The 12,546-nt window shown below is 51.0% G+C and overlaps 1 protein-coding gene across 3 annotated transcripts in view; it reads left to right on the forward strand.

Moving 5' to 3' along the window:
- The first annotated feature begins 3,450 nt into the window (after positions 1-3,450).
- Positions 3,451-12,546, forward strand: part of KIRREL3 (kirre like nephrin family adhesion molecule 3) — a 340,739-nt gene continuing 331,643 nt past the window's right edge. For all 3 annotated transcript variants that reach the window (XM_049800735.1, XM_049800737.1, XM_049800738.1), the window contains exon 1: positions 3,451-3,711. In XM_049800735.1, coding sequence (XP_049656692.1) covers positions 3,651-3,711 — 61 coding nt within the window. In that variant the 5' untranslated portion in view covers positions 3,451-3,650. The remainder of the gene's footprint in view (positions 3,712-12,546) is intronic.

Genomic DNA, 12,546 nt, shown 5'->3' on the forward strand with positions numbered 1-12,546 from the left:
GAGATCAGCCTCCTGCCCCATGCCCCCGGCTGGCTTGCTGGTGGGAAAAAGAGAGTCCTCAAAGTCTCCCCAAAATCTCCGAGGCACCTCAGCCAGCTTCATTGCATCCCACCATCTCCAAGGATGCCCCTTGGCATCTCCATGAGACCTCTTGGCCCCAAACCTGCAGCGAGGTCCCTCAGTGTGCAACAAGGGCTGTGCGTCGCTCCTCCATCCCACCATCCGAATAATTTTGCTTTCCAACCAGGAGACAGCTCATGCTTTGAAGCGTTTGTCTTACAAACAGGCAAGAAAGACGAGCAGCGCTTTGCAAAGGGGGAAACTGAGGCATCGTGGGATGAATTTCCCTAAGGCCATGGGGAAAGCTCTGCAGCAAGAGCAGGGAAAGCCTCTGAGTCCCAGCTCCATGTTTTTACAGCAGGACTCTGTACAGCTTTCACTTGTCATACGTATTTTTAAATGACAAGGAAAAGATTTTATAAACCAGGGGAACGTGTGATTATTTTCCTCTCTCTCTCTCTCTTCCAGGTGCTTGCCTTAGCTTTGTAACACACAAGAATGAAATCCATCTGAGTTGCTGTTGTCCTGCTGTTTAAAACTCCATTTTCTGTCAATATTGCTTCATTTTTATTAAGTTGCTTACATGTTTTATATTATTATCTTTTTTTCCCCCCCCATTTTGCTGCAGCATTTCAGAACATTTTGTTTCTTGCACTTCTCGGTAAATAGCCTGGAAGTAAGAGAGTCAAAGGCACACGGAAAGTATTTGCTTTCATTGTTGTGATGTTTCATATCTATTGCACTTGTCAATGTGGAATACCAAAAAAAAAAAAAAAAAAGGGGGGAAAAAAAAAAGAGAAAGATGCCTGGTTTATCCCCCTTGACTTTCAGAAGCAAGGGAGAGGTTTATCATCTGGTCTTCCCAGCTTCTAGCATTGCTCTTTCCTATTAGATATTGCACGGGGCAGGCGTGCAAACCCCAAATTACGTGGGGAGACGCAGTTGTGGTCCCATGAAAGTCAAAGTCTGGAAGTGGGGTGATGCAAAGGGACCCAACGTGGGGTTCCCACCTGCAAACACCAACCTCTCCCACAGACAAGGGTGGGTTTGCTTCACATCAGCTTAATATTCCTCCCCAAAGGCCGTTTCACCCAGCACCGTGATTTTATCAGCTTTTTAATTGGTATGATTCATTTCCTTCCACAAAGCATGGCAGATTTAAATGAGATACCCGAGAAGAGCATTTAATAATCAGTTTGCACTTGATTTTGTCTCCTGTAATAACGCGGTCGTGCCGGTAAAGGAGAAATAGTCTTGGAGGACCACGCTCAGAGCTGCAGCCCTCTTTCAGCACCAGCAAGCCGAAATTATGTCAGAAACCTGATTTTTTTTACATGCATAGTACAACTGCCTAGTCCTCTAAATCAAATTTGACTACCAATGTAGTCAAAACCGCAGAGGTAATCAGTTAATAAAACTTCGCACTTACATGCTACTTTCATTCAAGGATTTAAAGCCCTCTGCAAAGGTCAGTGTTACAATGATGAGAATTTTCCAGCTGAAATGTTTTCACTGGGAAGGAGAAAAAAAAAGAAGAATATTCTCTTTTCCTGGAAGTTCAAAAACTCTGCTGGTTTTAATGCAGGCAAGAAATAATATTCTTTGTGGGGGAAAAAAAAAAAAAAAAAAAGAAAGAAAAGAAGAAACTGCCATGAAAATGTTAATGGTGTTTTGAAGCTTCACAGAGAAGTCTTACTTGTGTAGCAGCCTTAATATACATTAGTACCCCTAGTCTGCAAGCAAACAACATTTTGCAGAATAAACTAAAACACAACAGGGAAAGTCTCCGAATTATTTAGAAATCTAATTCCCACTGAAATCAGGCATCGAGCATTTTATTCAATATGCATTTAAATCAGCACTGCTGCCAGCAGAAATACACCACCTGTAACCTCTCCCCAGTCCTGCCTTGCAGGGCAGCCACAGAAATCTCTTTGTGGCCGCAGCCACTGCCAAAATCCCTCCAAGGCTCAGAGCTGAAGTGACTTGCCCGGGGCAAGCTGGTGGCAGAGGCAAAATATGGTCCAGGAGTGCCACCGTCCCTTTTAGCCCCGGCAGAAAAAGCAGGGATATGATAATTACAAGCAAATGTCCCCACTTTGGCACTTTTCTTGCGCGGTTGACACATACGCAAGCAGGCAGGGATGGGAAAACCAGCATGCGTGGATAAAATCAAATAAGCTTTATTTCCTAAGGGATGCAAGCTAAAAATAAATAAAAATAATAATAAAAAAACCCAAACCAACTCTTCATTTCCAGGGTGCCTACCCCTCCGCAGAGAGCAAAAAGCATGCCTGCGCCAGGCTGAGCCGCTCGCGTTTCAGGCGATAAATCTCAGTCCAAAGCCGCTCCTAAGCCAGGTTTAACCCACCTAGCATCGGTTTAACTTGTTAGTACGAGTGCCCTGTGGGGAGTTGTCGTGTGTGTGTCCCGTCCCCCCCCCCCCCCCCCCATTTAGGTAAATCAAGGCAGGTAGCCACAAAGCCAAACTGCCACCAAGGCAAGCGAGAAGAAGCTCCCAGAGGATTGCTGTGGCAGCCCCCTTTGAAGTTCACCTTTCAGCGCAGCAGTAATTAGAGGCCAGAGCCGTAATTACTTTCTAATGCTCGCTGTTCTAATTGCGATCAGCTGCCCCCCCCCCCTCCCCCCCCCCATGCCCCTTCAGACTCGGAGGCGAGGGAGTCTCTGGCCTCAGCGGCTGCGCAAAGCTGTGGCGGTAAGAAACGCTTTTATTTTAATTTTTTTTTTTGTGTGTGTCGTTATTTCTGCTCTGTCCCCCAAACTCTCGCTGGGCAAAAAGGAAATTTGTGTGTGTGTGTGGGGGAAGCAACCCTAAAAGCTCAAAAACCGGTAAATCAAGAAAAGGCCCCTTCTCGCGGCGCCGTTGAGGCGGGAAGCCCTCGCGCAGGGGCCGACTCCCTCATGGCCCCCCCTCAACTTTATTTCGGTTTTTTTTTGGCGGGGGGGGGGGAATAATCTTTGTTGCTTTTCCCCCTCCCGGCTCTGGAGAGTATTTTTTTGAGGGGGGGGGGGGGGGGAAAGAAGGAGCCGCTGCCCCCCCCGGGGGGGGGTGTCAGGCTGCAACTGGGGTGCACTGGACGCCCCCCCCCCCCTCAGGACCTGCGTGGCGCCTGTGAGGATGTTAACTTATCCCCGGGGGGGGTGTTACATTTTGCCCCCTCCCCAGACAGCACCCCGGGGTGAGGCAGCCCCCCCCCCCCCCCCCGCTGCATCCCATCCCGGTGTGGGCAAGGCTGAGCCATCCCCCCGCCTGCGCGTAAGTTACTCCCCCTTTAACCACCACTTTACTCCAACCCCCCCCCCCCCTCCACAAAAAGCCAGGCTGCGCCGGCGAGGCTCGCTCCGCCAGTCAAGGCAGCGCTGCCGGGGGAGGAGCTGGGGGGGGGGGGCGGGGGGGGGGAAGGCGGGGGTGGAGCCGGGCGAGCGGAGCCGGCGGGCGGCGGCGGCCTGAAGCCCCCCGCCGGCCTGAAGCCCCCCGCCGGCAGCGGCTAAACGGAGCTCTACCCCCCCCCCCCCCCTCCCCGCCTCCTCCTCCCCAAAACCCCCCAGCGCCGAGCCCACCCTGAGGAATGAGCGCTTTCCAGGCAGACCTCCTCCTCCTCCTCCTCGGGTGCTTCCTCCTCAGCCACGGTAAGGGACCCCCCCGGCGCCCCGCACTTAGTTGCCGAGTAAGGGCGGACGGCAGGAACGGGGTGGGGGTGGTGGTTTGGGGGGGGGGGTGTCTTCCCGGGGTGGGTGTGCTTTTTGCTTCTTGCACGAGGGGGTAAAAAAAAAAAAAGGGGGGGGGGAAAGGTGGGGGGGAAAGAGAGGGAGGATTGCAGAGTTTTTCATGCATCTCTGGCGAGGCAGCTTGCTTTTTTTTTTTTTTTTTTTTTTTTTTTTTACAAAAAGGGAAAAATCTTTAGCATGTAAATGAGTTCTTTCTGCTCCAGCTCCGTTAATTAGACTGTGTTTGTGTGTAAACACGGCTTTGCTCAGCAACAGCCTCCCCACCACCCCCTCCGTCGCCCGCCCGGTCCTTTCGCCGGTACCGGGGAGGCGATGGATGCTTAATTTCGGTGGGGAGGGACAAGAAGCCTCTTCGGTCGGCGGCACAGGCTTGGCTCCAGCCCGGGGAGAGGAGCCTGCGGTTGCAGAGCCGGGGTTAGGGAGCGATTTGCTCCTGGGTGGGGGGGCAAAAGAGTTGCTTTGAATGCAGCCAGCCGATGGGAGGTGGGGAACCACTGCGGTGGTTTAGTGGAGGGGGGGGGGGGGGGGGGGCACAGCCGGATCCCACCTCCCCGGGAGCCGGGGCAGGAGTGTGGGAATCCGGAGGAATTTGCCATGCAACTTTGCTACCTGCTTGTGTCCCCCCCCCGGCCAATACAAAAAATAAAGAGGGATTTGGGTGGCGGGAGGGGGGGGGGGGGCGTTTTGGGGAAGCTGTATTTGATGTGCTGCCGTGTGCACGGTCCCTGGACTATCTGTCACCTGTGGAGGACGCTGAGCTACAGCCAGACCCAAGCTTCGCCTATCTGCTGCTCATCCCCTCGCAACGTCGATGTCAAATACCATCTGTGTCACGCCGCCGTGGTCCCGAAGCCAGCTTTTGTGAGGGTAGGGCTTGGGGTTGCTTTAAAAAAAAAAAAAAAAGAAAAAAAAAGGAGGGGGGGAGAAAAAACCCCAACCTAAACCCACGCAGCTAGTCCATCTGTTGATTAAATGAAGGATAAAACTTTTGGAGAGAGTAGTGCTTCTCAACGGGCAGCTGGTTTTTTGCTCAGCCAGACATTATTGCTGAACATCCCCCACCATACGCTGCGTTTCCCCCTATTCCCCAAGCAGGAGAGGTGGCTGCGCTTCTGGTTGTCCCTACCTCTTCTTTTCCTGGGCTCGGATGTGATGTCGGGCTCCCACACTGCCCTCCCTTCCCCTTTTCTCTTTCCCTCTCTCTGCTTGTACTAATATTCCTTCGGGGAGAAAGCTGTGTTTGCATTCGCCTTTGCTTCTGCACAAAAGAAACCCACTGTGTCTTCTGTGTAGATTTCTGGCTGAACAAATTTGAACTCTCCCTGGTACAGCAGGGCAGCAGCAGGTCCGGGGATGTCGGCAATTTGGAAGCTGATCCTGGCCTTCTCCTGTCTCTCCCCGCTCCCAGGAATCTCTCAACTCCCTACAGGTCAAAAGGCAGTTTGCTAGCAGAGCCGAGTAAGTTTGTGTCTGGTAGCCAGTGGGCATTTGTTTTGTTGGGGTTCCCCCCCCTTGCAGCCATTACTTTTAATAAGGGCTGATGCACTTTTTAATAGCGGTTGTGTTCGAAAGCTGCCGTGACTCCTCTGCTCTGCTGCATGTAGCCTGAGCTCGGTTGATTTGTCTCCCCTGTCTGTACAGTCAGGAGCGTGCATCTGGTACCTTGCTTATTCATGCCAGGTTACGAGGCAGATAGTGTCTTGCAGAGCGTTTTCGGCTGTTTTCTGCAGTCGCATGAACCGAATGCGTTTCTATAGAGTTAATGCTCACGGTATATGAGAATGGGGCTGTTGGCAGCATCGTGGTTTTCCCCTTTGGGGTGAAACCATGCACAGGGTCCCTAATGGGATTTCATAAAAAGGATTCCTTAAACTGCATGGTACTTTGGTGGAGGAATGGCCTTGGATGTAGGAACTGAAGCTTATTTTCTAGCATATGTTGTGTTTGCCTCTCCTCGAGCAGCTGCTGTGGTGGTTCTGGTGGGTCCAGATGCGGCGGCATTTGCTTTCCTTGGGCAAAGGTGCTCCTAAAGACTGGCGGGCCAAGGGTGTGAGATGTTCAGTGTGCACCCAGAGGGCAGTCGTGCCTCACTGGAGGGAGCTGGTGGGCCAAAACTCACTTGGAGGAACAACTAAAATCACTCGACGGTGCCTGTCAGTGACTCTTTTTGGTGGGCAAGGAGCGGGCAGAGCTGCATTTGCTTGCCTGTGGCACCAAAGTGGCTTGAAGGGATTTGCCATAATAAGGCAGGCAGGACTGAAATTCCGCTAAGCCAAGGGCAGCAGGGGTGGGAGGATCACCTCTGCTGAAAACCTTGCTTGGGATCTGTGGCTGGGATACTAGTTTAAAAAAACCCAAACAACAACAACAAAAACATAAAAACAAAACTCCCTTTGTGTAAGCCTCACCGAAAAGGCATTTCCCATCACCGGATCTGTGCACCTCTGCCCTTGGGTTTGTACTTCATGGGTCCTGTGCCTCCTTGTGGCATGCTGGCATCCTGCTGTTTCTGCAAACTGTGCAGGCTGAAACTTGGGCACCCAGCTGAGCTTGCAGGAGGAAGGTGCTTGTTGCTGCTCCCTGTCTGGGGCCGCGCTGCACCTGGGTGCACGCAGGCATGGCTCAGCCTAGGAGGAGAATCTCTTCCGCAGCTGACTTCTGTGCTTCTCTTGAGGTGATCTAGGAAGAACAAATTGCCTTCCCTTGAGCATCCTCTGGCTTTCACCCTTGCAAATGGTCTGAAAAAGCCTGCGTTTTCTCTTTCTGAAAGTCGATAGGTCAGCGTTTCCTATACAGGGCTGTTTTCCCCCTGGAATTGCTCGCTGCCCACTCCCCCACCCCCTTCCCTGGACCACAGCTTTGGTGGAAAGGGAGATAAAGTCACAGTACAATTTGCCTCCTGTGGAGACTAGATATGCAGTGCCCCTCGGTGGGAAGAAATTGAGGCTGCCATGAAACTAGCTGCCTTTGCCTCTGCCTGGTGAATAGCTTACCCCTCCCTCCTCTGCTCCAAACTGGGTGAGGCTGGAAGCAACTGGGGAAAGAGCCTCAGCTGCGCGAGGTGGGGGCTGTGGGAAGGAGTACCACTGAGGATGTGCTTGCAGCCGCCTCCTCCTCTTACTGGCCTGTACTGTAACAACCTAGATGAATTTGGCAGGATCTGAAATTTACCTTGGATGGGAAGATTTCTGCCTGTCTGGGTCTCTCTTTCCAAAGGCATGTTTGCTTTCCCTCAGGGTGATGAATACCAAGTTCTCCGGGTGTTGCAGGGTATGTTTTTCTCCTTCACAGTTCACTTGGTTCCTCCCTGGAAGCGAATGCTTTGCAATCTTCCATCAGAGGGGCCTGTTATTAGCAGCAATGGCTTAACTTCCCAGTGGCTTGTCATCAGCCCCCAGGTGGGGAAGGGTGAAATTATGCTTAGGAGAGAAACCAGCCCAATTCCACCCACCACCACTGGTTAGGACCGGAGAATGAGGATTTTGGCATCTCGGGTGGGTGACAGGGAGCAAAAATGCAAGCTTACAGGGTGCTGGGAGGTGTGTGTACAAGGGCTGGGGACCTTGCTCCTCTCTGCAGCCCACTGGGTGCAAGGTGCGCTTGTGGGTTGCTGTGTCTGGCAACCATGAGCCTGCTAATGAGAAGCCTGGAAGTCTGTGGTTATGATCCCTTTTAAAATTTCATTCCTCCTGCCGTGCAGAGAGCAGGGTAGCGTTGCAAGAGGAGTGTGTTGGGCTGTTTCCTAAACCCATCAGGTGAATATCAGCACTGGGGAGCTGTTTGGGAAGTGCAAGGAGGGCACACGGTGCCGCAAAATGCGCAAGTGCTAATGGGCTTTAAAAATTAAGCCAAGGAAGAGCGCTAGCGGCACGAGAAGTTGCAACTGAAAATGGTGGAGTAGAAGACAGTAAGTTTTTGGAAAGGTGCTTTTTGAAGGTGGGAGGTGCTGCTGGTGGAGAGGTCGGGGTTTGGCAGGGGCACAGCAGTTCTCAGCTGGGCTGCATGGAAGGGAAACCGAAGTAAGCCTTGAGTTAGAGCTGGTGTTGTCCAGTCTGCGCTATCCTGGAGGAAGAGTGCAGGATTGCTGCCTCCGACATCTGTTTTCACGCAACTTGGATTTTTGCATGCTTTCCCATCTTCAGGCTGTACCTCCTGCAGCGAGATTTTGCGTGAGGACCACAGATGACTTTGCTCAAATTGGCTTTCTTGCAAGGCTTCAGTTATTTGAAGAGAACAAGGCGGGGGGGTGAGAGGGGGCTGCGTTTTTTTTGGTTCAGGTGCCCGTTGCCAGAGGGAGGAAAGAGAGGAGAAACACCTGCCCTGATGCTAACGCTGCATCCCTACTGGCCTCCCCCCTTCCAAGGTTAGGCAGAGGTCCCTGGGCAGTTTATGCACAGCACATCTCGGGCAGATGTCGATTACTTCTGTGCTTTCCTGTTGTTTTAGGGGACACCAACTGGAGTAGAAACGTGCACAGAAATCCCTGACGGGTTACCAGCGCTGTGTGCTACCGGCTCCTAGTCTCTCTGTAGTTGGACTGCATATGTTGGAATAAAAAAGCTCAATGCTCTTCTGCCTTTTGTAGCCATAAATAAAGGGGAGAGGCCGATGTGCCCCTTAGGTTGCGAATTGGCTGAGGATCAAGGTCTTTGAATAAACTGTTTTCCTACAAGCAGTCTGTGATGGAGAGTGTGCCTTCCTTCAAACCTCCGATTTAATGATCGGTTTTGCAAGTTTGTGTGGTTGCTCCCAGCTTTTAGCTCCTCAGCGTGCCTGAGGTGCGGTGCTGGGTGGAGGGGACTTTCTGAAAATGCTGCTGGAGAATTGGCTTAACGTTACTTCCTGGATCCTTCCAGTAGGATTAAACAGCGCTTTTTTTTTTTCTTTTATTTATTTTAAAGACCAGCAAATTTATAACAACAATTGATGAAGGCCCTAATTTAGCTTTGGTTCAGGAGCAAGACAGGTCTTTCCTTTGACTTCATGGGGAGCTACCTCTGGCCAAAGAGAGAGCGCCATGGTGACCGTGTACAAGCTTATTTTATAAATCAATAGGTAGTGAAACAAATTGGTTGTAAATCAGTCTCTTATTTGCTGAGATTTAAGGCAGTTGGTGGAGCTGTGAGTTTTTAAGGCGGTCTGCCCTGCCTTCGGGGCTGGCAATTGTCCCAGCTCTTGCAGGGTGTGTGTGTGAATCCATCGCCTGCAGTATTAATTTCAAACGTGCCAGGAAACGTGCGGGATTTCTTTTCTCTTGGCTGGGAAGAAATGAAGTTTAAAACCCATGCTACTCTTTCCAGGCAAGGGTTGAATAGCGGGATCCTGATGCTACTCAAAACTTGGGGGTTTCTGTTCCTGTACTTCTCTGTTCCTCAGGGCATGTCTATACTCCAAACTACTCGAAGGGGGAAGAGGAAAATATTCATTTCCCAACTGTGCATTGTGATAGGGCAGAGCAAATGCTGGGTTCTGGTCTTGTAAACTGTGGCCTAACAGATGTCCTGGTTCAATATCCCTTTTGAGTATAGTTGAGACTGTTTATTCATTGCCTCGCTTGGCAAGACCCATGCTCAAGTGTTTGCCTTTCCCTGGTGGCAGCAGCAGACTCCAAAGTGGAGCAGAAGGAGCTGTAGGTCACTTGGCGGTTACGGGGCTCTTCCTTTTACTGAGTTGCTTTAAACAGTTTAAAAATCTAAATGTGCTTTAGTGTGTGTACCTCTTAGCGATGGGCTCTGGGCGTCCTGCCTCTTTTAATGTCACATGCTATGCAAGTAGGAGGTGGAACACTTGCATTGTTAAATTCAGATGCTAACTTCGGGATGAGATCTTGTCTTAATGTGTTCATTCAACGCCCCCGCTTGCAACGCAAGCTTTTGGTCTGTTGCATTTTGGGCTCTCAGGGTGGAGCAGGTTGTAATTGTTTTTTGAGGGCTTTGCCATAACTGCTGCTCATTAACCATTGATGCAAGCAGGTCAGACTTTCAACTAGGATAATGGATGCTTTCTTTTGTTTCCAATTAGTTTGTGTTTGGTGGAACTGCAGCACTGGTTTGAAATGTGTGTGGTCAGATGGTGGCTAATTCACCTCTTAAGTGCTAGTGAATTTATGTTCTTGGGTCTGTTGTTGCCAATTTCAATATGGCATGTGGCAAAGCCTTGTCAGGTACACCCTGGCCGGGTGTGCCAGGGTCTGGTTGGATGCTGCAGCACTTAAAGGTTGAAAATTTCAGGAGGCTTTTGGGTGAGCAGCCCTGTCTTTGTGGGAGGGGAAATACAGAAAATGTTCAATAATGTTTTTTTTTTTTTTGTCAGAAGCCCGCTGCCCAGCAGGGTGCATGCTGCAGGCTAGAGGAGCCTTGCTAATTATGGATGAAATATGCACCCATAGTAGAAGGGATGAACTGTCTCAAACTTCCTCTTGGATGAAGGATCAAAGCTTTGTGCTGTGGGTCCAATATTACTTTATTTTCCTCCAAGCAGGGAGTAAGTCGGAGAAGCCATCGGGTTTGGAGTCCCACCTTGCGTTTTGGGCAGGTATTCACTTTTTAACTAAATATTGCCTAAGTCATTGGAAGATCAGAAATTAAGGGCCTGAATCCTTCTCAGGCTTCCACCCCGCCCCCTCCACTAGCACAAATGAGTATTCAAGCTGTATGCTGCCAGTCAGTAAATGTCAATATTGGATAAGTGTTTCCTTTATATCACTGCAATTTAGCATAAGCTGCTTGGAAACAAATGTCTTCCATAAGCATGAGGTGTTTCAGTAAGTACACAGTCAACATTACTATGAGGATTAAATAAATGTCAGCCCCACTTGTATGCTCAGCATAGAGTTAAGACAGCTGAACTTGCATAATGGCCAGCATGGCAGTAACAACAGGAGGGATTTTGCACGTCTCCGTGGAGAGTGTGGGATGGAAGGAGCCGCTTTGGTTGGAGGTACCTGGATCCTAAGGGGATGTGGAGACGGGGTGCAGAAGCAAGTTAGAGCAGGGGGTAGGTGATGGTACAGGGTGCAAAGGGATACACGGATCTTCCTTCCAGACTAACAGGTCTGCTCTTTCTCTGGCACTGGCTGGCAACCCAAAGATAAAAACTTGATTAGACCAATGTTGGCTTGAGCAGGTGGAGTTGCTGGCTCAGGGCGAGCATCCTTCTGCAGATTCATCCAGGCCACCAGTGCTCGGATGGATCTGCCTCCACCTTTTCCAGTGCAAACCGAGAGTTGCTTGGCTGCAGTTAGTGAGGCCAAGGGGTGAGGCTTGGCCGTCACCTCCTTTGTGGTGAGGAACATTTTGTGCTCTGAGAACTGTGTGAGCTTTGAGCTTGCCTACAGCTCAAGGCTTCCCAAAGCCATGGAGATGCAGGCCATCATGAAAGAGTGATGCTGGTGCATGCTGGCAAGGCTTACGCATGTGAAGGTGGATGAAGGGAGATGGTCACCTTTGGCTGCTCTGCCTTCAGATGTGTGAATGAGAGTTTCTCTCTGCCAAACAGACAAGGGCATCTGGCTTCTGTGAAGGGATCTGAATTCAGCCAGCACATCGAGGTGTTGCTCAGTTGTCAGCAGAGGCTTGAATCCTTTCCTCAAGCTGTGTCTTCAGGAAAACCCTGTTCTTCACCATCTCTTGCTTGCATCTTCACCAGTCACCCTGAGATGTCACTGGATGCTGTCTTGGTTGGTCCCTGGCAAGGTCTGCCAGCAAGGAGAGAAAATCTGGGAGCGCGATGGGGGGCTGAGCTGGATGCGTTTCCACTCCCAATGATGCAAAACTGCTTCTTTCTCCCCAGCTGGCAAGTAGCTGACTGTAGCCACTTGTTCCCAGCTGCACAAAAATAACTGTAGACAAAATCATTAGCAGTCAGATGAGCCTTATTAGCTCCTCTAATGCCTGTCTCTGCCTCTGGTCTGTGTGGACTTGTTACCCCGCAGAGTGTATATTTTAATGACTGTCCATTGCTGTTCCAGGTGACTTGAGCAGAGCATCCCAGTCATGTCCTAGCAGGCCTGGCAGGTTTTTGCAGCTCGTTCGCAGAGCGGAGTCTAACTGTGGCTCTTGCCTCGTTAGGCTCCCCATTTACAGTGCTGAAGAAACAGCTTGCAGACTTGTGGGGTGTCTTAATAATTCAGACTAGAGGAAGGGAGCACCGGGGGAACGAATACCCGAGTATTTTGAATCTAGAAGCAGGTCACCTGGCAGAGCTAATGCAGTTTTTAGCCTCGCTTTTTCGGTTCAGCCTGGCGGTGGCAGCAGCAGCGCTTGCATGGAGCCGAGCTGCCCGCTCCGACCTGCCAGTGTCGGGCTCCGTCGGAGAGGCTGAAGACGACCTGCTCTGTTCCAGCTCTGCGGGGATGCTGAGAGCACCAAGGTTTGGGGTTCGGCAGCCGAGGTCGTTCCCCCTCCTGTGCTGCAGAGAGGTGGTTTGAGGGTTGGGGTGGGGAGAAGAATTGGGGACCTTCTGAAGTTCCCACACCTTGTCCTGAGGACCAGTGGTCATCACCCCGTTGCGTGGTTGGATGCATCTCCAGGCGACGGGGCAGAACTCGAGGTGACCCTGCCAGGGAGCACATAGCAACGGTGCAAATGCCATGGGCTTGCTCAAAAAGCAGAAGGGGTGAGGGTGTAGGAGGGGAATGTGGGGCTGTGTCTGACCCACTGCTTCTTGTCCCCCCTGGTGATAAATGTACATAAGTTTGGCAGTGCTGTGCGTGGAGGTCCTGAACCCCTTGTGGGG

This window comes from Accipiter gentilis, chromosome 5 (genome assembly GCF_929443795.1).
Source record: "Accipiter gentilis chromosome 5, bAccGen1.1, whole genome shotgun sequence".
Taxonomy (NCBI): domain Eukaryota; kingdom Metazoa; phylum Chordata; class Aves; order Accipitriformes; family Accipitridae; genus Astur; species Astur gentilis.